At 54.6% G+C, this 25,148-nt stretch overlaps 10 protein-coding genes across 10 annotated transcripts; 5 read left to right on the forward strand and 5 right to left on the reverse strand.

Moving 5' to 3' along the window:
- Positions 1–741: 741 nt before the first annotated feature.
- On the reverse strand, positions 742–1,032 carry ATEG_08748 (uncharacterized protein; the record flags this gene model as incomplete). The annotated part of the gene is made up of 1 exon (XM_001217333.1): positions 742–1,032. The coding sequence occupies one exon, from the start codon at positions 1,030–1,032 to the stop codon at positions 742–744; it is 291 nt and encodes a 96-aa protein (XP_001217334.1).
- Positions 1,033–3,069: 2,037 nt separating this feature from the next.
- On the reverse strand, positions 3,070–4,659 carry ATEG_08749 (OTU family ubiquitin thioesterase; the record flags this gene model as incomplete). The annotated part of the gene is made up of 5 exons (XM_001217334.1): positions 3,070–3,148; positions 3,195–3,623; positions 3,679–3,950; positions 4,019–4,284; positions 4,449–4,659. The coding sequence occupies 5 exons, from the start codon at positions 4,657–4,659 to the stop codon at positions 3,070–3,072; spliced, it is 1,257 nt and encodes a 418-aa protein (XP_001217335.1).
- Positions 4,660–9,252: 4,593 nt separating this feature from the next.
- On the reverse strand, positions 9,253–10,924 carry ATEG_08750 (putative COP9 signalosome subunit 2 (CsnB); the record flags this gene model as incomplete). Its single annotated transcript, XM_001217335.1, has 4 exons — positions 9,253–10,503; positions 10,550–10,610; positions 10,663–10,821; positions 10,881–10,924. The coding sequence occupies 4 exons, from the start codon at positions 10,922–10,924 to the stop codon at positions 9,253–9,255; spliced, it is 1,515 nt and encodes a 504-aa protein (XP_001217336.1).
- A 984-nt stretch (positions 10,925–11,908) lies between these two features.
- On the forward strand, positions 11,909–12,882 carry rho3 (Rho family GTPase RHO3; the record flags this gene model as incomplete). The annotated part of the gene is made up of 8 exons (XM_001217336.1): positions 11,909–11,958; positions 12,010–12,060; positions 12,112–12,129; positions 12,197–12,213; positions 12,266–12,280; positions 12,328–12,449; positions 12,503–12,704; positions 12,764–12,882. The coding sequence occupies 8 exons, from the start codon at positions 11,909–11,911 to the stop codon at positions 12,880–12,882; spliced, it is 594 nt and encodes a 197-aa protein (XP_001217337.1).
- Positions 12,883–13,143: 261 nt separating this feature from the next.
- Positions 13,144–15,062, reverse strand: ATEG_08752 (uncharacterized protein; the record flags this gene model as incomplete). The annotated part of the gene is made up of 2 exons (XM_001217337.1): positions 13,144–13,955; positions 14,291–15,062. The coding sequence occupies 2 exons, from the start codon at positions 15,060–15,062 to the stop codon at positions 13,144–13,146; spliced, it is 1,584 nt and encodes a 527-aa protein (XP_001217338.1).
- A 1,310-nt stretch (positions 15,063–16,372) lies between these two features.
- On the forward strand, positions 16,373–17,609 carry ATEG_08753 (NIPSNAP family protein; the record flags this gene model as incomplete). The annotated part of the gene is made up of 2 exons (XM_001217338.1): positions 16,373–17,051; positions 17,125–17,609. 2 exons carry the CDS (start codon positions 16,373–16,375, stop codon positions 17,607–17,609), a joined length of 1,164 nt encoding a protein of 387 aa, XP_001217339.1.
- A 1,117-nt stretch (positions 17,610–18,726) lies between these two features.
- Positions 18,727–20,229, forward strand: ATEG_08754 (aminoalcoholphosphotransferase; the record flags this gene model as incomplete). Its single annotated transcript, XM_001217339.1, has 5 exons — positions 18,727–18,837; positions 18,987–19,144; positions 19,203–19,345; positions 19,395–20,059; positions 20,119–20,229. 5 exons carry the CDS (start codon positions 18,727–18,729, stop codon positions 20,227–20,229), a joined length of 1,188 nt encoding a protein of 395 aa, XP_001217340.1.
- Positions 20,230–20,825: 596 nt separating this feature from the next.
- On the forward strand, positions 20,826–21,360 carry ATEG_08755 (40S ribosomal protein eS27; the record flags this gene model as incomplete). The annotated part of the gene is made up of 3 exons (XM_001217340.1): positions 20,826–20,828; positions 21,029–21,091; positions 21,178–21,360. 3 exons carry the CDS (start codon positions 20,826–20,828, stop codon positions 21,358–21,360), a joined length of 249 nt encoding a protein of 82 aa, XP_001217341.1.
- An 845-nt stretch (positions 21,361–22,205) lies between these two features.
- Positions 22,206–22,573, reverse strand: ATEG_08756 (uncharacterized protein; the record flags this gene model as incomplete). The annotated part of the gene is made up of 2 exons (XM_001217341.1): positions 22,206–22,497; positions 22,557–22,573. 2 exons carry the CDS (start codon positions 22,571–22,573, stop codon positions 22,206–22,208), a joined length of 309 nt encoding a protein of 102 aa, XP_001217342.1.
- A 485-nt stretch (positions 22,574–23,058) lies between these two features.
- On the forward strand, positions 23,059–24,689 carry ATEG_08757 (proteasome regulatory particle lid subunit RPN5; the record flags this gene model as incomplete). Its single annotated transcript, XM_001217342.1, has 4 exons — positions 23,059–23,142; positions 23,190–23,246; positions 23,299–24,024; positions 24,090–24,689. The coding sequence occupies 4 exons, from the start codon at positions 23,059–23,061 to the stop codon at positions 24,687–24,689; spliced, it is 1,467 nt and encodes a 488-aa protein (XP_001217343.1).
- Positions 24,690–25,148: the final 459 nt, after the last annotated feature.

Below are 25,148 nucleotides of genomic sequence, written 5' to 3' on the forward strand. Positions count from 1 at the left end.
TATGCTCAAGTCAAGTCTATCCAGGAACTGCTAAGAATAAAGACAATCCCCAAAAGGATTAACCAATCACATCCCAGGAAAGTGAGTCATTCTCACTCATTCTTACAAAAAAACGACCGGTTTGTGGTCATACGGTATGCAATCTGTATACAGTATGAATACATGACTAGATTAGTACTAGGTACAGATATCACCAACAACAGTTGTAGTATATAACGCCTACCTTACCTACACAATAAACAATGTAGACAGAATAGACATATTTCAAAACCTACTTTTCTGATTTACAAAGCTTTCGGCCGAATCTCCTTACAGGCCAACAGCAAGGTATCATTCTGCACGGGGATGTCAGTGAGGTTCCTTCAGGCTGGGCCCTGCCTGTACCTGATGCTGTGTAATACGGATACACCGTTGCCGCATGGTCAGTCTGCCCCCACCTTTCCACCGCCGTCCCAAAGATCCAGCCGATCCATGCATGGGTGCATGAAGAAGACTTTCTCTGATCCAGGCCTTGCTTGATACATGATGGTACCAATCTGTCGACATCGTCAGACTACCCGCCGTTTCTACACTCTCTACCTACGATCTGCACGGTGTCCAGCGCTAATCGCAACTTAGGACAAGCCTACAGTTTACGGAGTACTGCGGAGTAGACACAAAGCAAACAAGCAAGATTCAATTACCACACTAATCAAATAACCACCAAATCCACATCAACCCAGACAGAAAAAACACATACGACTACTTCTTCTCTCTCCCCAACAGACTTCGCAGAGCCTCCGTCTCCCCCTCCAACTTCGACACCCGCAACCGCAGCTCATCCCGCTCCTGCTGCACCTTGCGAAGCTCCTCTTCCAGGTTCTTCAGCTGGTCGACGCGACGCTGCCGGTACCGACGCGCAGCCATGGTATTCTGCTGGCGCTTCTCGATGCGCGACAGCGGCTGCTTCGACGCCTTCGACGTCCCAGTCGAGACCGAGTCACTGGGCGCGGACGAGTTGGGGGATGTGGTGGTGGAAGCGGTGAGGGACATGGGTGGTTGTGGTTGGCGTGAATCTGGTTCCGTTAGATGAAATTCTCATACAATCGAACTATCCATTGGGATCACACCGTGGCAGTAGGTCAATGTAGTGTCTGGCAATTGGAAGATATCTTGCGCGTTTGCATCAATTTGCGTAGGAGCGTCATAGTGAACAGGGGCGGGCTGCGGGTCAACCGCAAGATCGGGAGGCAGAGTGTCCGAACTGGTGACCAACGGCGCAGTCCAGGGGTCCCAGGATTCGAGGTCGGCAAAGTCTTCGCCGAATGGGTTGTCGAAGGGCGAGTCCAAGGAGAGCGAAGGCGGGAAAGAGGTAGGAAGGGTGGTGTAGAGGTGCGGATCGAGGAATTGCAGTTCACTGCGATGGGAATGCGAGTGTAAATGTGGGTGACAGGAATTAGATGAGTTGTGAAGGCTGGTAGTAGAAGAACGAGAAGGCAATGCAGGCCGCGAAGACGGTTGCGGTGTCTGCCATGACTCGATAGCTCAGGCGGGCCTCTGCGGCCCGCGGCGGTAACTGGATGCGAAGAGAGGAGGGAGGAAGCCTATGACCTGATGCTAGGTCGGTGGTGTTGAACAAGAGGAATTCGAGGGGGCGTAGTCAGGGTTCTTATGGATGTCGGGGTCGGACGTCGGATGAGAGTCGGTTACCCGATTGGGAGTAGCGGGACTTTCAGTGGGACTGGGCTGTGCGTATGGTACTGTCATATCATACCTTACCATACAAGGTACGAAGCACTCTGTCTTGCCTCGAGTACCAAGGCATCTAGAGGTAGGCCAAGCAGGGAAAGAATCCCGAATCCAAGCAGAGTTAGGTAGCTAGCTACAAGTAGGCAGTACAAGTTCTACCCAGGTATGATTCAAGACAATAGACTGGTATCAACTCAACCAAACCACACCCAATAAAATCACCATCGGCCTTCATCCCCACCAACCAAAGCACTTGTCCCAGTCTCACCAGTAAGCCCTAGCATGAACGCATCAGATGATAGACCCCAAAGTCAAATCCCCCAATCTGACAAACACCAGCGGCCTAAACACCCCTTCTTCACGTCGACTCCAAGGCGCCCCACCAGTGCAGCCCACCGCCAGGCGAGGAGCCTAAACCTCCGCAGCTGCTGCAGTTACCCATTACTGCATAGGGCATTGTGCTCATTCTAACCCGGGAACGTGCAACTGGCTCGACCATGGCCGCTGTGATGTCATTGATGTCATTGTGTAGTTGTAGGTGTCGAAGCCGGTCTGGTCGATTCGGATGGTATCGCCATCGGATAACTGGGATGTTCTATCTTCGGTCAATGACATTGCAAGATCGGAGGTTTAACGAGATGGGGGGTGGGTCAGGTCTCGATCAGATCCAAACAGGCTTTCGTCGGCATGAATTCTAAACATGAAGGTCCCGTCCCGACATGGTGGCCTGCGGAGATCGTGATCCTCCTGTCTCATCTGAGTCCATTCTTCAATCGGTAATCAACCCTTATCGTGGATGATGCATGAAAGTGAGACATTCAAGCAGCAAATTCTCTGCAGAACCGTCTCCCGTCTTCATTGGAGGGGATTAATTTAGCCTAAGGCTGGGCAATTAAATTAAGGTTCGGTTCGGGCTGAGGGTGGACCCAATGTCCCACTTTCCTGCTCCTGTCTCGCTCCAGTGTTTACCCGCCACTAGCCGGATCGGGGTTACGGGGAAAATGCACGAGTAAGGTAGTCTCGATTCATCAAGCTGGGTCAATTTTAAACCTGTTCGAATATCTCCTCCCACATCATTTCTGGTGGTTGTTCTGACAAGTAAAACCAAATGGAAATCACGCTCACAACGATGCAAGCACACAGACACGCTAAACAACACATACAGATGGCAGAAGTAACCAGTAGAAATGGCGAGTGCCAGTCGCCCATATGCGAACGGTAAGAATTCCCTCAAACTGATGCATAAGAGAGACAGCCTACCCGTGGTAAGACAGAGAAGATAAGGAAATCCGAGAGCGAGCGTAACACATGTTCAGTCGTGCGGGTCCCGGGGACGGACGGTCATTTGCGGGAATCACTGGGTTCCCAGTGGATTGGCTCAAAGTCCTGGTTTTGGAAATGGGCCTGGTTGTACGGCGAACTGCAATTGATTAGCTCCGCATGGCACCTCCCGTCGGGTAACTCACTTCTTGAATGGAGTCGTGACGGGGAGCGAGTGGCTCAAGTTCTGCTTCATCACCAACGGATTCAGTCGAATCTGCGGCCCGTCTGAGGACCGGTTGGGTAACGAAGTCATCGGGGGCGGGGCTGACATGCGGGGTGGCGGCGGCGATGCGACGGGGACCGGTGGCGGAGGCGTGTGCATCGGAGGTTGGAACACTTCCTGAGGGGGCGAGACGCGGTACGGGCTCGGGGCGGGAGTCATGGGGGAAGGGGAGAGTGCAAAGGAGGGGTCCATCATCAGGTTGGGAATGGACATGAGACTCGAGTTCACATCAAACGAGAGGGCGCCTTGGTCCCAGGGCGAGTAGTTGGTGGTCATGCCGTACTGATAATTGACGATGGGTTCCATCGTTACGGTAGGTTCCGCTTGGTACGCAATATCGTAGTGGCCTCTGTTGCACTTGTTAGCTACGATCAGCGTTCAGACAGACCGGGTCCTCGGCTTACGGGCGATACAGCAAACGGATTGTCGAAGCGCTAGGCCGACTCGGGGTCAAGAGATGGGGAGTGACTGCTTCACCCTGACTCCGGTCCAGGTACAGGATCTCGACAGCAACGCCGGACGGCTCGATGACGCCGTCCACCAGAGCTTGGAGGCCCACTTCATCAATTTCCGTTTTGACGGTCTCGATCCGCGTCGTGCAGTACTGATCGAGGGGGAGCGGCAGGAAGGCCTGGTACCGATGAGGATTCAATTTCATCCAGGCGCTGGTAAGAAGCTGTGGCGGGGAAGAACCGCAGTCAGTTTGAATGCTCGCAAACATGCATCCACAGGAGTACTACTGACCCTGAAATGCGTGATGACTGCACTGGAGTTGAACTCCTCATTGAAGAGGTCCTTCAGGAACGAATCGTCCCGTACCCCGGCCTGAATCGCCTCACACACTTGCTCAAAGACACTCTCGGTTGCATCTACAAAGATCTCGTACAAATGCTCCTGGTGACCTACTTGGTCAAGAAGCGAATTGAGACCCTTGATGCGGACCAACTCGGACTGCGCATGGATGAGATTGTGGAGATTGAAAAGGCTTTCGAAATACCCAAAGGCAACCGCTAGACGCTGTTAGCTCCTTTTCCCGCCGGGGATGGGAGGGTAGTCACCTCGCCAGCCGCAGTTACCGTCCCGCTTCATAATGCGGCAGTAGGGATGTGTGACTGCCAAGGCCTAGAGATGGTCAGCGGGAGTCTACCCGGTACCTCGACTGGGGCATGCGTACGCTGGTTTTCGCGACAAAGGTGGGATCTGCCCCGGAATACTCCATGGCAATGGCGTTGGTTGATTGTTTGGCTGACACGAGCGGTCCCTGCGATGGTGTCAGCGGCGGCGCCTGCAGAGGCCCAGATCGAGACACTCGCCTGAATTTCCGGTTCAAACTCATTGGACAGCTTCTGGAACCGCTCCATTTCCTCAGTCGACAGCGTATTCATGTTGAAGTGCGATCGGTGGTTAGAATACGCGCTGGACAGTCGGGAGAAGTCGTGGTTTATGAACGCCGCAGTGCGGGCCGGTGCAGAGTAGAGATCAGCGGTGGAATCCGGTCTGGCGGGAAATTGGTTTAAAAGGTGTAAATGATTCCAAGATATGTCTGATAATGACATCGCATAGCCGGGTGGAGCAAGCTGAGCCGCAGGGGCCTTTGAAAACGGGATTCACGGAAGAAATGCTGCCTTTCGATATCGTCAGATCCAATCCCTATTGAGTTCGGTCATGCACGAATCAGGGAATGCATACGGAGCAAATCCGCATGTTTCACGTAAGGATTTCCTGTCCCCTCGAGGTCGGATCGTCCGGGAGTTGGGACCCTCCAGGTACTTTCCTGTTGGAAATGACGAAAGGGGACCTAGAGGTTGGATATGATTAGCAAACGATTACACAGGGATCGGCAGAGGAACAAGCGGAGACACCATGATCTTGACCCGGCGACTCGGGGCAACGATCGTGGGAGGGGGTGGACAGATGCCTTGGAAGTAGGACAGCACCAATCATGGCTGATAGGCCATGGACGAGGGAAGCAGCATGACGAGTAAGCCCGGCGCTGCAGAACAGGGAGATGAGTCGCAGTAGGCGCGGACAGACCAATGAAAGGGGATAGGAGGAGCATCGAAGCAAGGAAAGACCACTGGCAGGCAGCTGAAGAGTCTGTCTGTATTCTCCTGTCCTGTCAGAAGTGCCAAAGCTAAAGGGGCAGAGGCCTTCTGGGACGCCGTGGCATGTGACGGGCGAGGCACGCATGGTGAGATGCAGTCATAACGAGATACCAAAGGGGGAAGGAGGGTTCGTCAGTGACCAAGGGCCGATTCCAATGGCATTCGACAGGTGCCCCTTACGAAGGATCATCACACCAGGCGAGTCAACGTGAAGAGATGGAAAGGGAAACTCGAATCCACTCCCCGAAGGCCGATGGAGGGCGGAAGAAAAGGTATGTGCGTGCTCAGCCGTCGGGTTCCTCCGCCCGGAGCAGAATACCAGACAGGCGATGCAATATGGGTGAAGACGAATGGGAGGTTGGAAGAGGGAAGGAAGTATAGGAGGGTCGGATGGAGGATGAGGGAGGGGGGGAGGAAAGTTTGACAGGGTGGGTGGGTCGTTTTGAGGATGATATAAGAGCACCACGAGAAAACCAGTTGTAGCAGAGAGACAGAGTAAAAGATCACGGTTCTTACCTGAAGGAGACTGTACCGGTACCTTTTTTCCTTTTTCTGTCTTTTGCTCTCTTGTCGTCGGCTTCCCTTACAGACGGGGCGCATACATCAATACGTCCAACTGCGGTGAGGGGAAAGAAAAATAAATCGATCAATAAAAAGACGGATGATCCCACGTGTGGTGGCTGATATAAAGGCGTGTCAGGAATGTGAACTAGTCAGGACTCCGGCGTAAGGAGATTTATCGATTAAAATGAAGTGGATAGAGGCAGAATCGATCAACCGGACGAGGGTGGAGGATGACACGATGATGGAGGTGAGGAGGGAAGGGAAGAAGAATCTAATATGGACTGGACGGGATGAGGAGGTTGGAGTAGACTCGGTATCTACAGGGGAGAAAAGACCAATCCAGAATAGTGGGTGAGATCGAGGGAAACCGGACAAGAAAGGAAGAAGGAGAAGCAAGCAGCAGCAGCAGAAGAAAAGGGAAAGAATAAATCAATGGCTTCAGTGTTGGTGGGCGAGCGCGGGGTTTGCTGGTCGGTGTCCGTTAGTGAGCAGTTAGTCTGTTTTTCCGTCTGCTGAGGATCTGAAATGAGAATCCGGATCAGACGAATCCCCAGGAGGAGACGCCACGAGGAGTCGGGGAGGACCTCGCGGAGATACGATAACCGTCTGTCCCTCGCAGTTGATGGATGTCCTGGACGCGTCGAGAAGAGGGAATCGTGGTCGTCGCCCAGACAGACGCTGTCTTCATCCAGAGCGGACGGAGCCGACTGATGGTGTACAATACGGTACGGATGGGCCGGGAGTCCACTGCACTACCAGATCCACTGCATCCTTTGTTCATGGATGATTACCGATAATCCACAGTTCCGGGGCCGAACTACTAGGTGCATGGTTGACCTAATTCACTAGAGTCAGTCACTTAAGGACATACCTAATCACATTGAGGTTTTTTATGTGCATCTATCTTGTACCTGTACAATTAGGTACCTATTGCTACTACCTTACCTACTACCTCCTACTAGGTCCTTAGTAAGTAGGTAGATGTAGTATCTCATATGTCATCACATCGCATGATTGGCATCTGGCGCTTCTTCCGAATCCTGCTGAAAGGCCCTAGAACAGGACCGAAACAAAACGAACAAAGAGAAGAATCATGCGCTGGAAAACGGCCACATGTCCTGAAAGCCTCCACTTGGGTGATGGGTGATCCAGATACGCGGACCCGACTACTCTACCTAGTCTTACTCAGTGTTACTAGTAGATAGTCTCTAGTAGGACGATCTATCTACTCCCTCATCTGGTTAGTCGGCTGTTTATCTATGTCGAAGGATGTCCTCCACCTTATCATTCTCTCCATTCCAGCGCGGAGTCTGCTTTCCCAGGTAGTCCAACACTATCGCCGTCGACAACGAGGTTAGGTACCTAGTAGTACCGAGTACAGGTAGTTTGGTGATCGGTACCTCCCAACCCAATCATCCCCCTCAGTTCCTTCCAGTCAAACAACATCATCAGCCTTCCAGAAATCGCAGTGACAGAAACAAAAGAGAAGAAAAAGCAATTAAAAATTAAAAATTAAGAAAAAAAAAGCAAGTCACAGGAAACCCACCGATCTGTCTCTCCCCCTCTCCCTTTGGCCTGTGTATCGTCAGTGCGAGCACCGATGACGAGGATCAGACCATCCCCCAGACGAATGAGAAGCCCATGCCGGGCCCATAGCGCTGGACAACAGAACAGGATCACGTCGATACGACTGATTCGGTGTGTGCGTCGGGCGCCTCCTCGTTCTCGCTCGTTCGCCCTCCTCCTCCTCGTCACTGCGCTGCGTGAGCTTACGCCTCCTCTGGCCTCTCACCCTCCCATCCACCATCCGATTGCCGATCCAGCTAGACGTAGGCATGCATATGCTACCTCGGAAGCCGGCGCCGAGTCCACGGTCAGTGTCTCAATGGACCTGATTCGAATCCCGAGTGGCTTCTCGCCACCACGGTAGTTGCTGGCCTCCCTTGCCCCTTCTTGATCGCACCTCCATCTGTTGAGGTAGGTTAGGTAGGTGTCTTGCGGCTTTGTGCCCGCTGTCCCTGTTTTCTGAATCCCATCAGGGCCAGAGCCACAATCCACCCCGGTCGCCTGCAGCTCCAGCTAAAGTATAATCAATAGTCATAACCAGCATCATTCGTACCTAGACCTAGAGAGGTAGCGGATGGCCTTCCCGCTGTCATGCAAGTCATGGGTCCTTCCGATTCGTCCTCGCCCGTTTCACCACGGATGGGGAGTCGCCCAGTCTATCGGAATGAATGGCGTGTCTCCCAGAACAAAGAAATTGACAACGCGGCGGCCACTAGGGCCATCCAGGGCAAACCACCCGCTCACCGGGGACACAACATGGACAAAGTATGTCGACAGGGAGGTACTTCTGGCCGGCGGGAGACAAGGGGACGGACCCCGTGTTTGTGCCTGGAGCCCTGCCCTGGCGAGGTGGAGATAATAACAGCCTTGTTAACGGCTTGGGTGATCGGTTGGGATTGCGATCATACCAGTCTCTTGTTGCAGTCACAAACAGCTTCGTGTGCAGTGTCTGTCGACTGCAGACTTTAATCGTATCCATTTTACGACTCATCGTGGAGTATATCTAACCTAGGGACACACCCGGTCAACGCTCATCCATGACAGTCCACGCAAAAGTACCCTCGTCGCTAGTTTCGGCCGGTGGTCCCGTCCGCAGGGGTCTCCCTCGGGATTTGGTGTTCGTCGTTTGACGAGGTTATCCGGGGCTAAGAGCTTGATCGGTACAGTTGTGTGTATGTCCATGCCGCCGGTTGCCTCCTCCTGAGGGACGAGGGAGTTTCACACGCGGAGATAGAGAGAGATGCCCAATGGGATGGCATGATTTCGACTGACTAGACTGACTCGTGTTTCTTACTGCGTCGCAACTCTCAGGGACCGGCATCCGGTGCATATCGCAGGATCTAGCCGACCTTCCATTGATGGGATCTCGACCTGTGCTGGCAAACTACTGCAGAGCATGCAAGTTGCATTGCCGCTGGGTGGTGTTGTCTACCCCCGTGCAACACGAATCAGTTCCAGCTGCCTTCGCTAGTGGCAGTCCTGCGGCCGCTACGGAACCGACTCCGTCATGCCCATCGCGACCGGCAGCTGTAGACGGCAGACCCTGTGCCTGACCCCCCGGTCCGTCTGCAAGCATCGTAGGTAGCAATCAATCCGTCCATTCGTGAAATGATAATCAGCACGGTAATACTCGATGCCTCGTGAATCGCTAGCAAACAAGGATCTCGCTTCTGCGCCCCCACGTTCTAGCCCCCGTCTCCCGTTTCCCGTCTGCCTGTCCCTCTATCCCATCGCAATGTCGCCTCACTCCCCCAGCTTGACTCGATGCCCAGGTCCCTTGCCCTTCCATTCCCCCCGTAATCGTCGACCGCCCGCTCGCACCCCGCCTGTCGCTGGGGAGGTCTCGTCGCCTATCCCGGAGTAAAACAGGGGCCCGCCGCGCAGGCCGGGGAATTGCGACGACTCGTCGGTTTTGAAGCCATCGCCGTCGTTGAGGGTTGCGCGCCACAGGGCTTGCAGCGCCGTGTTCCACTCGTCGACGGCGCGGAGCCGGTCCACGTCGCTGGTGCTCTCGACCACGACCACACCCGTCTCCTGGTCGATCTTGGCGTGCAGTTTCTTGTCGAGGATCAAGAAGCTGAGAATGTCCTGGACCTCGGGGACGGAGATCTTGATGTGTTTGGCGATGAAGGCGAGCGAGAACCGTGTGTAGGGGGCGATCAGTTTGAGGACGGCCTTGGTGCGCATGTTGCGGCTGACCTCGTCGATGTTCTCCGCGATGAACGGGTCGGCGAGGACGTCCGGGTTCTTGCTCAGCACAGCCTCGTAGGCGTGGATGTCGTCGCGCTGGAAGGCATCCACCAGATCGGTCATGGCGGCAATGCGCGGATCGCTTTTGTACGGCTTCGTCTCCTGCGAGTGGAACGGGTTGATGTCGGATTTCATCAGCATGGTCGTCAACACCAGGTACTTGAGCACCTGGATGCGTTGCATGGATCCGGCCTCATCGTAGTTGCGGAACGACTCGAAGAAGTCGCTCTGCGCCTCTTCCCAGTTCTCCTCGCTCATGTGCATCTTCCCCCCGCACTCGCGGATGATCCCCATGATCTTGGGATGCGGTACCGCCGACCGCACCCGCAGCGCGCGCTGGTATAGCGCCTTCAGTCGCTTATTGTTTTTGGTCTCGGCGTACATCTGGATCTCGAGCGCATACAGTTCGAGGAGATACGTGCCCTTGCTGGGATCATCGGTGCCGTCCTCGCGCTGACACGCCCGGTGCAGCTCGCGTACCTTCTTGCTCAGCTGCCCGTATTCCTTACGTTCCAGCCAGAGACGCGCCAGCTTGATGTTGGTCTTCAGCCACAGACGTTCGTTGTTGGTGTTCTGGAACGAGCGGAGCGTCAACGAGTAGAATTCCTCCATGCACTGGTATGCCGTGGCGTCGTCGGAGCCCTTTTCGATGTAGTCCAGCATGTTGTTGATGGATTTTTCCGAATAATTTCGCGTAACGGCGGATTTTATGTAGGTGAGGAGTTCTTTGTAGTGTTCGACGGCCTGGGTGGGTGTCAGTGGACGATTGGAGCGGTGGTGAGTGACGTACATCGCTGTATCGACCTAGCTTGAATTCGAGTTTGATGGCTTGTTTGAGACCTTTGAATCCCCTGTTAAGCGTCAGCAATGTGCTTGCTTTTTATACATTGAGTGAAGCTGTACCAATCGCCTTTGTCTTGTTCCAGAGCAGGTACCCCCAGAAACTCATCGATGGCCTCCTCCGGGTTGTCGATTTTCATCTGCTTGGCATTATAGTATTTGTTTTCGATTCCGATGTCGCCCGACTCGTCCTCGTCCTCGTCTTCGTATTCAAAGTCGTACCTATCGTTGGAAGTACGATTAGTCTGGGTTGACGACTGAGAGACAAGCAAAGTACTTACTCCTCATCGCCGGAGTCCTGCATGAAATCATCGTCGTCCGACATGGTGAGGGTTGAAGAGGGTTCTCTTGATGTTGTATGTGTGGGGTGTGTCTAGCTGTGTGACTCTTGTTCCAGCAAGAGGTGGGAGGTAGGCTGTGTGGACGTTGATGTTGGAGAAGTGATGTAGGTACATATAAACTGCGGTGGGTGCAAGATAGAGAGAGCTCCCGCGCCTATCGGAGCCTGGGCTTCCCCGCTTATGTTAGCCATCCATCTACATCTTCCTCAAGACAGGTACGCGGCTTTGGTACACTTGATCAAGGTGTTTATATTATTTGGTTAGTACCTATGTAGTGTTTTAGATAGAACAGACGAAAATATTGAATATAGAAAATGTGGGATTCGCATTGAATCCCATACATGGTTTGTTGGTCAGCCACACCAAGTTCAGATATATATATCGACCACGTCCAGTCTCGATATTTCGCTATACCAGATATAATAACGACAAATCCATCCGTCGTAGTTATCAACACAGGACTAATATTAAATGAATATCACATTCTGTATATCTCATAGTCAGACTACGATACTCGTCCTTCCACTCGGGAGACTGAAACCTGAACCACCAAGACCAGCACTCCCACCACATCCACCTCAACAATGCCCGAAAACCAACTATACTCCATAAATGCAGAATATGAACTTGCTCAGTTGAGACGCGCGGCAAGTGATGGTTCAGGGACGACGAAGGCGACAAGGAAGCCCTTGGCAGATGGACGAGAGGGACGATCTCTATTCGCCGATCCTCACACGCTCCGATGACATCGACTCCTGCACGGCCCACGGCGCAGTCTTCGCAGCCACCTTCATCCTACGTGCCTGACTCGACTTTCCCTTTGTCATAATTCCGCCTCCTGCTGCCTACTCTCATTTTTACTTATACTCTTGACTGCTTGACGACCGTTTTGCCTTCTTTTAGCGACTCTGTTTAGATCCCCCCCTGACCAAGCGCATTCCGAATCCACACCCTGTCCTGCCACCACCATGGAGCTGTGCGGTCGTCAGAAAGTTGTCCGGCGCAAGATGGTGCTTCTGTCAGTGCGACGATGATGAATCTTTCAGATCTACAAACTGACTGGACACAGCGGTGACGGTGCTTGCGGGAAGACTTCCGCCCTGAACGTGTTCACTCGAGGGTGTGTTATTCCTCTACCCCTGTCGCCGTTCGGACTGCTAACTGTCTCCAGATATTTCCCGACTGTCTAGTAAGGACTCCTCCCTCCGGAAGAGCCTACAAGATCCAGCGATACTAACCATGACGACGTCGCATAGCGAGCCTACGGTTTTCGGTGCGCGCAACCCCCTCCCCATGAACGACCACCGACTAACCATCAACCCCAGAGAACTATGTCCACGGTAATCCGCCCCGCTTCTCTCATGAAACCCTCCGCTCATACCGCCAGATATCTTCGTCGATAACGTACACATGGAACTGTCGCTGTGGGATACGGCCGGACAGGAAGAATTTGACCGATTGCGCGCGCTCTCGTACGAGGACACACATGTGATCATGCTTTGCTTCAGCGTAGGGACCGCCCTCCACCCTGAACACACGGCGTCTGACACTTTTGTCTGCAGGTCGACAGCCCCGACTCGTTCGAAAACGTCGCCAGCAAATGGATCGACGAGATCTCCGAGAACTGCCCGAACGTGAAGCTCGTCCTGACGGCGCTAAAGTGTGACCTGCGCAAGGACGAGTTCGAGAATGCCAACCCCAACGCGATCACCTACGAACAGGGGCTGGCGAAGGCGAAGGAGATTGGCGCCGTGAAATACCTGGGTATGATATGCTGCCTGTCTGCGTGCGCAACGGTTGCCCTGGCGCTAACAGATTCGCAGAATGCTCCGCGGTCCAGAACCGCGGCATAATGGAGACCTTTTATGAAGCGGCCAAGGTCGCGCTGGAAGTGAAGACCCAAGGATCGAACGGCTCCGGCGAGCGGTGCGTCATCCTCTAGACTTGTTGTCTGTCCGTATCACGATTTTGTATACCCGCATCGTTTTCGCATCGCCGGCTTTTCACGGCGAATGGGAGGCCGGCTACGGCCATGTCTGGCTTTGCTTTCTTTTTACCCTTTCATGAGTATATATTTTGGATTCTATAATCTGTATTTTTAATGTCTGGGCGCAGCCCAGTTTCACTGATAGAAGGCCCTTTCCCTTCCATCTAACACACAAGTAATTACCTATATCTCTAGATCTCTAGATCCCCCAATCGCTCAATCACCTCGTAACAACTCCTCCTCAGAAGCAGCATAAACCCCCTCAATCCCCTCACCGGCACGACTCCCCCCACACGCAAAATCCGCATTAACCCTCTGTACGAACGCCCGCACAAACCGCTCCGCAACGTCATCCACACTGGCACCGCGCACCCCCAGCGCCTGTAAACTCGTCGCCTCGCGCCCCTCCAGGCCACACGCCACAATCTGCCGGAAATACCACATCGGCTCGTCGGTGACGTTGAACCCGATGCCGTAGCTGCTGATGTTGCGCCGCAGATGCACGCCCACCGCCGTGATCTTTCGCGGCAGCTCCGTCGCGGCGCCTGTGCCAGGCGACACCCACACGCCCGGATCTTCGGTGATGAGGCCCTGCACGCCGAACCCACGCAGCACGTCCACGACGCTGTTCTCCAGCAGCCGGATGTGGCAGCGCGGCGTCAGGCCGAGGCGGCGCAGGTCGAGGATCGTGTATGCGACCATCTGGCCCGGGCCGTGGTAGGTGGTTTGGCCGCCGCGGAGGGTGGGGTGGTATTCTGCTTGGCCGGGCGAGGAGGAGGCATTGGGTGCGGTGAGGAGCGAGCGGATGGGTTCGAGGGACGGCGGGAGGGAGAGTGAGGCGGTTTGCGGGGTAGTGTTGGAAGGGGGGAGGTCGCGGCGGCCGGTGGTGTAGACGGGGTTTGGGGTGAAGGTGATGATGGTTGGGTCGGGCGGTGGTGTCGTGGTGTCGTCGTGGTGTTTTTTGTGGGCGAGGAGGCGCGTGGTGAGGGTTTGTTGGAGGTTGGAGACGCGCGTGAAGGAGGTGATTCCTGGGAAGTGGAGGTGTGCGAGTCTCATTGTCTTGCGGTGTGTGTTTGGAAGAGGTCTGGCTTGTCTGGTGAGGCTGTTTAATGGTAATTGAAGTTGTCCGGGGAGATGTAGGTATAGATCGGTCTGTTGGATTGGTTTCCGCGGAATTGATGGAGCTTCCCGATGTGGTTAGCTTGGTCTCGGGTTGATGTCATCGTCCGGAGGATCAATTGAGCCAACACAGAGAATGATACTGGATGCTGTGCCGTTGTATACGCTACATCCTTGAGAGTGTAGAGTAGAATACATTGATGCAGTTGTAAGCATAACTCGTAAGCCTAGAACACCTAAATACCATTCACCAGACCACCCTGATTCTCTTCTTCTCCCTCGCGCACCACAACCCAGTCACGCACACCACCCTTCCAGTCCGCAATGCGGCCCTCGCGCACGCGAACGGTCACAACCCGGACGTCGCTGTCAATCGATAAGCTGGGCCGCCGGGATCCCTGTTGCGGCTGCTGTTGACCAAAGACGCTCATCTCCTCCTCGAACGTGTTATTCTCCAGATGACGCTCCTTGCACCAGGCCTCCTCCTCGGAACCGGGCTCGAGGAACCGCGCGGTGCCGGTAATGGTGGTGGAGATGCTTGACAGGGCGCTCGTGTTCAGGTTCAGCAGTAGACTCGCCAGGGACGAGCGAGTGGCGGCCGGCGGCGGGGATCCGTCGCGCTCCGACCCCGGGTTGGGGGCGCGGGTCGGCGGACGGTGCGACACCCAGTCGTGGACGAGAAGCGAGACGCGCGGATTGGTGAGAAGATGGTTGGTCTTTCGGGAGGAGGGGTTGGTGGTCATGATGATCGTGGGGTAGGGATCATAGGGCGTCGAGGGCAGGTAGGTGTAGGACATGAGGGAGATGTGGGGTTGGAGGCCGTCGCATGTTGCCAGATGAAGCTGTTTGGTCAGTGAGGGAGCAAGTGAACGAGAGACTAGACAGGTAGAGCCACGTACGAATCGGGAGTTCTTTAGGGACGAGATGACCTCGGGCGGAAGAGTGGTGGCCACATGAGGATGGGTGGTTGTGGCGGACGCCTCATAAGAGAGAGGCGGGTTGACGGGGTCGGCCATGGAGGAAGACGTGAAGCAGAAAGTCAATGGGTTGACGACCGCGTAAGAGCTCGTACAGACGTCCGGACAGAGCTGGATGAGGCTTGATCACTGCCTGGTCCTTCTGGAGGGGACGCCAGCGGGGCGGTCCGGAGCTGGAATTTCTTTCTACCGCATCGTTGGATTTCCACGGATGGTTGGATCCAGTGTCCTATTTGGTTCTGCTAATCGAGATGGTATACGGCTGAATGGGTTCTCCAAGGATCCAATAACTCTAACTGAACCAGCTTAGTCCTTCGACATACCAGGACCAACCGAATCGCGGTGGGCTAAGTAGGTAATCGGTCGCGCCCGGATCGCCAGGTGGTTTGGGCGGAACGCTACAGAATGCTCGACGTCACCGTCATCGCCGTGGATCTGATAGGTAAGATGGGATTCGCCTTCAGTCGATGGAGAGACGATCCCTATCTCAATATTCTGGAAATCGGTCACTGAGAGACCTTGACCAGAAAATACAGTCTCTGTACGCTGTCAAGAGTACAGGTAGTGTGCTGTGGAGAAAGACTGTTTTCGTCATAATGGTTTCAAAGGGATGATGGAACACGCAACGATCGACTGGACCTACTCCTCTCGACGAATGACATCTAGGCCGATCAGGAGAAGATTCCCACAGCTGTAGTACTAGTAGTACTGCTCTGTAATAGCTAACTAGGTAGCTAGTAGAACGAGAACAGTATAAAAGGGATCAAGTCCAACCTCTCCTTAGTCAATGCTTTCCCCGCACTTCCCATTGCTTTCCCCAGCTTTTGGCCTCTTTTCTCACAACCACTCACCACCTTTCCTCCTCCTCTCCTCTCCTCACCTCCTATCCGTGACCATCATCCGACTGCCCTTGTCAGGGATCTGTTCTTCTCCGCCGAACCAATCTCGTGGCCGACAATAACACTCCCGTCTGACAGTCGGCCTAAACTCAGTTCGCCTCCGTGCTGGCATTCCCTGCAACGGCCCTTTCCCGTCCATTTTACCCGTCTGGTCAGCCCATTCTGGATTAACCTCTCCATTGAGCTTGTGCCTCTCTCTATCTCTGCCTGTCTGGCGTTGTTTCCCCCTCTTTAAACTCTTACCCCTCTTGTACTACCCTTCAGCCACCTTCACAAAGCTCTTGTGGTGGTCTCCGCCCGTTGATCGTGTCTCGACCCCATCGCTGCCTTTTCTAAGCTACCTGCTCTCCCCTCCCCCCTTCGTACCCTTCCACGCCATCTTCAACACCAGCTCGATCCTCCTCCCCTGCCAACATCCCATCGAGTCGCCTGTACATCGAACCATCCATGATGTTCGCCCCTCGTCTTTTCCGACCGGTGCCTGCGCTGGTTCGCCCCTTCAGCTCCTCTCCCGCTTCCTATCGTGCTCCCTCCATTCGCGACATCACCCCCGCCGGTGCCGCTGAGTTTAATGCCCGTCAGAAGGAGTTCCGCGAGAACCTGGAGGCGGCTCGCAAGAAGAAAGAACAGGAAGAGAGTCAGTCCGTCAATGCTTCTGCTTCTGCTTCTACCTCATCATCCCCTGTGTCCCGTGATCGCTTCCGTGAGTACGCTACCGCTCCCACTGCTCCCCGCGAGAGCAATGCGAGCAGTACCGGCCCCGCTGTCTTTGACGCCGCCGAAATCCTTGATAAGAAGGCCTTGGGCTCACTATCTACCCACCGTTTTCTAGGAGACGAACAGTTGCACGAAGCCAACCAGTCTCCCAAGCGTGGCCCCCTGTCCTCCCTGATCTACGGCACCAAGGAAGGCCAGCAGCTTGATAAGGACATCGAACGCTCCTTTTCCCAGGTCCTCGCCCGCGGCAAATACGTCCATTCCATCGTCTTCCACGAGGTTAAGCCCGACAAAGTCGATGAGTATGTCGACCTCGTGGGACAGTGGTACCCACGCATGGCGCAGACCGAAGAGAACCGCGTGAACCTGGTCGGCAGTTGGCGCACCCAAGTAGGCGATAACGATACTTTCGGTATTTACTAGACGATGCCTCTTGTTGCCGACCCGATGGCACTTCGAGTGTGATACTAACTGTGATCCTGTAGTTCACATCTGGGAGTACCAGCGGTATGAGGGCTACCATGACTCTCTGCACAACATCTCGTGCCACCCGGAATGGCCCGCGTTCGATAAGAAACTGAAGAGCTTGATCAAGAGCAAGAAGACGTCGCTCATGCAGGAATTCTCGTTCTGGCCCACGACGCCGCCCCGCCGACTGGGGGGCTTGTTCGAACTGCGATCATACACCCTCCACCCGGGCAATCTGCTCGAGTGGGAAACGCACTGGCGCCGCGGCCTCAAGGCGCGCCGCGAGGTGATGGAAGGGGTCGGTGCATGGTTCGTGCAAATCGGAGACTTGAACACGGTGCATCATCTGTGGCAATTTGCGAACCTGGAGGAGCGCAAGATTCGCCGGGAGCAGTCGTGGGGCATTGAAGGATGGGCGGAGACGGTCCACAAGACCGTGCCGCTCATCCAGACGATGCAGAGTCGGATTCTGATCCCCATGCCCTGGAGCCCAGTGGGTTAAATGCTGCTCTGTCTGTCCAGCTACGACTACATCGATCACCAGTCGATGTATGGGACGTCCGACCAGAGATGATGATGGTGATGTCAGGGTAGTGGAAGGCAGTCCCATGCAATACAATACGATTGGCAGAGGGTGGACCAGATGGAGAGGACGGTCTCTCCCTCCCTCACTGCGGCACTTGAACTACCCACACACCCACATTACGCCATCCCTAGTCCGGTAGGGCTCCTAGCGTCTTGTCCCTTTAGCATGATCTACTCCATATAAGCCTGTCCCATCTGCCATGTATCCTAGAGGTTCCATATTATCGAATCAATCCCAGGCATCTTCTTTACCCCTCATTGGTTTCTTCGCTCGTTCACATTCAGATGGTGCCTCGGGACCAGGTCCGCCGACACCCTCGTTACCCCACTTCCTGGCCATGACGATCAGGTTGCCAGAAATGTCCGTGACGGTCGCCCAGTCGTCCACGGGCGAATGACTGGACACACGTGGACTCCCAAGACCGTAGCCGATCCCCACCGGTTTCGCAGGGCTCGTCTTATTACCTCAGAGGTACCACAATCAGGACAAATTCCCTCTCCAGGTGCTTGTATGTACTATAAGAAGGGTAACGTACGGTAAGTTCGACGGTCTGCGGTCGGATTCTCTCAGCAGCCTGGGTCTGTCTTCTCCGCGCGGCAACCTGGAGGCCGCAGTGGATTTCGCCGGCAGAAAAAAACAATCATAATTGGAACAATCATAATAAATCATGCATACTACTAAATTTTTCTAGGAACGAAAGGTCGTGCCAAAGAGGACATCACCACTTGAAAAAGCCGCCGTCGTCTCCTCTTACCTTCTTTCCTTTTCTTTTCTTTCTTCCCCTTTTTCTTTCTCTCACCACCGCTAGACCCCCTTCCCCCTTGCCCCATCGCGACATTTTTCCCGTGGTTGTCTTCCGTCAAGACACATCCTGCTCCCCAACCCTTTTCTGGTGTTGGCCCATTAAGCTTTCGCAGGGCTCGTTGTCTCGGTTGCGTCGCTGGCGTCCAGTTGGCTCGCGTAAAAGTACCAAGAACCAACTTCCAGCGTACTTTACTTCTATCACAGGCCATAGTCGGATCTCATCGCCAGGATGGTGTACATTCGCCAACATCAGCTCCCCAACCTCAAGGCCTACCGCTATTCAGGGCTCGATCTCTCCCTGATCAGCCGCTTTGTTCTCAAGCCATTCTATAATAATGTCGTGATCAAGTGTTTCCCTTTGAGCATGGCGTGAGTAACTCCGCGTCTCCCACCCCCTATTCTACAGGTCTCGACTAACGTCGGTTTAGCCCTAATGCTGTAAGTCCAGTCCTCCGTGTGAAACGAATGGGAGGCTAATAGTCCTGGTAGATCACTCTTACCGGTTTCCTCTTCGTGGTAATCAACTTCTTCACCATCTTGTGGTTTAACCCGACGCTGGACCAAGATTGTCCTCCCTGGGTCTATGCCAGTTGCGCCGTGGGGTTGTTCCTCTACCAGACGTTTGACGGCGTCGATGGCATCCAGGCGTATGACCCCTTGCGCTTCCTCCCGGGACGGGACTCGGACTAATGCGTTTTCCTGCAGGCGGAGAACCAAGCAAAGTGGTCCTCTCGGGGAACTCTTTGATCACAGTGTCGATGCATGCAACACGGCCCTTGGCGTTTTGATCTTCTGCGCAGCCATGAACCTCGGCCAGTCCTGGTCGACCGTGCTGTCTCTGTTCGGATGTATGCATTTCTTCCTTGTGCTATTCCCTGCCCTAACTGACCCGTTCAGCTACCATGACGTTCTACGTCCAGACCTGGGACGAGTATCACACCCATGTGCTCACTCTGGGTATCGTGTCCGGTCCCGTGGAAGGTGTTCTGACGCTCTGCACGGTCTTTGGGTTTACCGCTTACATGGGCGGCGGTAGCTTCTGGCACCAGTCCATGTTCGAGACCCTCGGAGTTCCGAAGCTTGGCGTCATCCCGCAGGACGTGTACGACATGACTTTCACCCAGTGGTTCATAATCTACGGTGCCGTCCTGTTGTTCTTTGCTACAGGGTCCAGTATCGTGAATGTCATGCAGGCGCGGAGACAGCGTGGTCAGGACCCCATCACGCCGCTCTACGGCCTCCTGCCTCTCGTTGCGACGTGGACCCTGGTGCCCGCCTATCTCTACCTGCAGCCCGTCATCCTCGAGAACTACCTGGTCCCTTTCTGCCTCTACGTCGGTCTGATCAACGCGTACGCCGTCGGCCGCATGATCACCGCGCACTTGGTCAAGGCCGACTTTCCTTACTCCAATGTCCTGCTTTTCCCGCTGGCATTTGGCGTATGCGACAGTCTGGCTCCCATGCTTGGTCTGTGGTCGAGTGTCCTGGGCGATGAGTCCCGGCAGGTGGCCTTTGTATACCTGTGCTTGGGTCTGACTGTGGGTGTCTACGGAAGCTTCATTGTAAGTGATGACAACGGTGAGAATGGTCTACGGTGACCCGGATACTAATGGCTGTGCAGCACGACATCATCACAACGATATGCGACTACATTGACATCTGGTGTTTGACGATCAAGCACCCGCACCCCGAAGTGATGGCGGCCAATGGACACGCGAAGAAGGCACAGTAAGGGGAGTTGGCGAACAGGCGGGGCATATCAAGTATGCGTGAGTCGTTCGACGGATGTAGAGCGGGCGTAGAGCGCGGTGAGTTGTCATCATTAGGTAGTATAATATCTGGAGGCTTTGTTTGTGGTGAGCGTTCTAGCGTTGGTCGGTCGGTTGGGATCTTGAAAGTCAAGACCGGGGCGATGTCCGCGACATGCGTTCCCCCGATACTGCGGGCTGGAAACCCTGTGTCGGTATCATGTATGGATATTAGCGATAGAAGCTGTTGCATGTACAATGAACGTCAGAACCTTGCAGACGAAGCTTGATAGAAATCGATCGCTCTGGAATGCTCGATGGATCAGGTCAGCAAATGCGGGCCACTGATTGGCGGGTTGGCGCCAAGACCACCGGGAAGGGCAGCGTTAGCGAAAGAGGGCTGCAACCCTACGCTTTCCCCCCAAACGGGAAGCCGGGTGGGTGACGCCGTCGACGAATTCCCTTCAAACTTTGCCATCTCCACGAGACCTCCTTCTTCCGCTTCTCACCCTTCAAGCCGGCCATCTCCATCAGCGCATCATTCAATATCTATCGCTGATCGACTTTTTGTCTCGTCAAGATGGTAGGTTCCCTCGATTTTGCTTCACCTTGAGCCCCCGTCGGTCGAGTGGTGCATTCCTACGCCTGCACCTCCGCCTCCTGTTCGCCGTCAACATCGTCGTCGCCGTCGGCCTTCATCACTCCATATCGCCGTCGACTGGGAAAAAAAATTTTGATCGAAAGGGAATGGGAACACAGGGCTAACGAATGATGTGTGAATAGGTTCTCGCGGTCGACCTCCTCAACCCTACGCCTCAGGCCGAGGCCCGTAAGCACAAGCTGAAGGTATGCACTTGGGATCTTGAGGGTGGACGGACCACCACCCGTCGAGTCGTTGCACGACCGATCCACTAACGACAATCGTGTTTTAGATGCTTGTGCCTGCTCCTCGCTCGTTCTTCATGGACGTCAAGTGCCCCGGTTGCTTCACCATCACCACCGTCTTCTCCCACGCCCAGACCGTCGTCGTCTGCGCCGGCTGCTCGACCGTCCTCTGCCAGCCCACCGGTGGCAAGGCCCGTCTCACTGAGGGCTGCTCTTTCCGTCGCAAGTAAATGTCACGACACGATCCAAAACGAGGACTGGCGATGAATGAATAGCAATGTGGCGTTCTTCGAAATGATGGATTAATATTTTGCCTTTTGTTTGAGCAAGCAGTGCCCACTCAGATAGAAGATGGAATCCTCGCCCCCTTGCGAGAAGCCCCCACAAAATACAAAAGGTTCGAAGGGACAACCAATTCAAAAAAAATTTCCATAAACACCGTTTCGTTTCGTTTTTGCCTTGCCGTTTTCTGCACCGACTACGCCCGAAAAAAGCATGGGGAGTTCCGGATATCTGGCGGATCATCGGGAGATGATTCTCTGCATTTTGTTATTGTTGTGTTTGTTCAATGGATGTCGTTGCGAGTTGGGTCCTTCGGTCTGGTGGATCGATGGGCAGATGATACCACGCTGGAGATGTTGCATGAACCTTGCCCGGTGCAGGATTCGGATGTCAGATCTTGACGAGGACGGATACTGGAGCCTGGCGTGCAGGCTGTTCGTTTGGATGGTCTGTTGGTCTATCCGGCATTCAAGCTGTGTACATCCTGCTCATGCAATGTATGTTCGTATATTTATACTTGATTTTTTCTATTTTATCTTACATCTGTCCTAGTCACCCGTAGGCTGTAGTTGTAGCCCCGCTATCCCCCACGATTTGTAGGGCCCACCACGCTATATACGGAGTAAACCATTTTAGTCCGCGGGAGTCTTGTAGATTGTCAACCGACAACTGTCATATTTAGGTAGGTATCAATTCATCCTCGATAGATGTAACTCAAGTATCCTCCCTGATCGCAATCGTAAACATTCAACCCCAACCCATGAAAACTTCACCAAAGAGAACAGAAGTGCGACTAAGCAACAACAGCCTGAATCTTGGTCCGAATATCATCACCAAAATCCACCGGTCCACCACCCCCCGTCATGGCCGACAACTGTCCCGTCGTATCGCTAATGAGCATGTTGGCGAATCCGTTGCGTCCCATCACCTCATTGAGTTGCTGGCGGGCCCGCGCATCTCCGGCTTCGTACTTTGCCTTTTCGATCTGGGCCAGGGACGCACGTGTGTTGCGCACAAAGTCGGCGATGAAGAAGACCGTGGGGTTGACCGAGGGGGGTTGCATGCCCGGGTGGGCGCCGAAGGCGCTGCTCAATGTTAGAGATTCTGCATTGTATATGCATAGGTTGTGGGAGGGGAGAGGTACCTGAGGAGGTCGTCCATTTTGGATTCCAGTTCGGTGATGTTGACGTTATTGTTGGCAGGCATTTTTATGGTTGTTGGCTTTGGTTGCAGGAGTAGAGTGGTTGTTGATTGAATCGTTTGGAGTGTGGTTTGTTGTAGTTGTGATGGAGATGCAAATGTTCTAGATATGGGAATAGGACAAGTTGATACGAGCTCACCGCTGGTCGAGGGGCTGGTCTCCTCGCTACGCAGGGGTACGGACGTCCCCAGCACTAGTCACTAAGTCTGGAGTAAATTACTACGATGCATTGGATGAAGGGTGGGTGGGATCTCCTACTACTCGTCCGCTGGATTACATTATATCACGTGACAGCTCCAGCTTCCGAAGCTCAAACGCTCGTCATTCCGCCTGCTGCATCGCCAACGCCATCACATCCACTCCAACCCATCTCCTCTGATACCCCCTTTCTCTCTGCATCCTCCCGTTTATCTTCTTATCCCTCGGTCACGATAGTCTCACCACCATGTCGGACGGACTATTGAAGGCGGAGAAGGACTTCAGCAAGGATGCTGACAAGTTGATTCCAGAGGCCGAACAGCTGGCCAAGGTAGGGACTTCGACCCGGTTTTATCGAACATCAACTGACTCTTGCAGACTGATCTTCAGGGCGCCATTGACAAGCTTCTTGTTCTGGAGAAGCAAGCACGACAGGTATGGACGTGTTTCTCCGTCTGATGATGCTCGGCAGCGTTAACGGCACCAGGCCTCCGACCTCCCCACGACATCGCGTCTCCTCGTTGCCATTGTCACGTTCTGCAAGGACGCCGCCGACTGGAACCTCCTCAACGACAATGTGCTTCTTCTTTCCAAGAAGCATGGCCAGCTCAAGCAGGCCGTCACGAAGATGGTGCAGGTGGTGATGGGCTTTCTCGATGCCACCCCCAACCTGGACGTCAAGCTGTCGGTCATCCACACCCTCCGCACCGTGACGGAAGGCAAGATCTTCGTCGAAGTCGAGCGGGCCCGCGTCACCCGCATCCTCTCCAACATCAAAAAGTCCCAGGGCGACCTGAACGCCGCCGCCGACACCCTGTGCGAACTGCAGGTCGAGACCTTCGGATCCATGACCCGCCGCGAGAAGACCGAGTTCATCCTCGAACAGGTCGCCCTGTGTATCGAGCGCGGCGACTGGACGCAAGCTACCATCCTGAGCCGCAAGATCAACCGCCGATACTTCGCCCGCAAGCCGAAGAAGAGCCCCGAGGAGATCGAGAAGCTCAAGAAGCAAGCCGAGGAGAGGGAGAAGACCCGCGGGCCGGATGAGCCTCCCATGGAGGTCGACGACGACGTCACCGACTTGAAGCTCCGCTACTACGAGCAGCAGATCATCCTCGCCAACCACGACTACAAGTACCTGGAGGTGTGCAAGCACTTCCGCGACGTGCTGGACACCGAGTCGGTGGAGAATAACCCTGAGCAGCTGCGGGCCGTATGTGATTGCCCTTCTGGATTTTCCCCCACTCCCAGGGTTGGGCATATTACTAACGAAGATAGGTCCTCGCGCGGATTGTCTATTATATTGTTCTCTCCCCCTACGACAACGAGCAGTCGGACCTGCTGCACCGCATCCAGCAGGACTCGCGGCTATCCATGGTCCCTGTCGAGGCCCGTCTCATCAAGCTCTTCACCATCCATGAACTGATGCGCTGGCCCATGGTGGCCGAGCGGTTCGGCCCCCACCTGTGCAACACGGATGTGTTCAGCGCGCAGCCGAGCCAGTCGGCCGACGACCAGCAGCACAAGCGGTGGCAGGACCTGCGAAAACGCGTGATCGAACATAACGTCCGCGTCGTGGCCAAGTACTACACCCGCATCCAGATGGGGCGGCTGACGCAGCTGCTCGACCTGACTGAGGAGGAGACGGAGAAGTACATCAGCGAGCTGGTCACGTCGAAGACGATCTACGCCAAGATCGACCGGCCGGCGCGCTTGGTCAACTTTGCCAAACCGCGCGACGCCGACGACGTGCTCAACGAGTGGAGCAGTGACATGAAGAGTCTGCTGGGACTGCTGGAGCGCATCGACCATCTGATCACCAAGGAGGAGATGATGGCGCGGATTCTGCCGACCCGCGAGAAGGGCAAGGCTCGCTAGATAGATAGTAATTAGAATGATGGCATTGACGTGAATTGGTATCTTTGAAAGTACAGTCTATATCTATAACAACAAGCATCTCCGTCTCTGAAGTCTAAAACGGCAACTCCATATCCCGCACATCCTCCTCATCATCCTTCTTACCGGCACCCCCCTCCATGGCCTCTCTGATAAAGCGCACCGCCGCATCCAAATACGGCCGCTGGCTGGGCAAAAAGTGTCCGCCGGGATGCCACACCACCTTCCCCTCCTTCTCCGGATTCCCCGCACACGCCTCGATCAACGACCGACTCCGTCCCTCGTCCACGACCGCATCCAACGTTCCCAGCACATGCAACACCGGCGTCTGCACCGGCGGACTCTCATAGAACCCGCGGTACCGCGCCCCCGGCGACCGGAACCCACTATAGCACAAGGCGAACCGGAACGGCGGATGCGCCAGCCCCTCAAACGCGGCCG

Source organism: Aspergillus terreus, genomic scaffold (genome assembly GCF_000149615.1).
Source record: "Aspergillus terreus NIH2624 scaffold_13 genomic scaffold, whole genome shotgun sequence".
Lineage (NCBI taxonomy): Eukaryota > Fungi > Ascomycota > Eurotiomycetes > Eurotiales > Aspergillaceae > Aspergillus > Aspergillus terreus.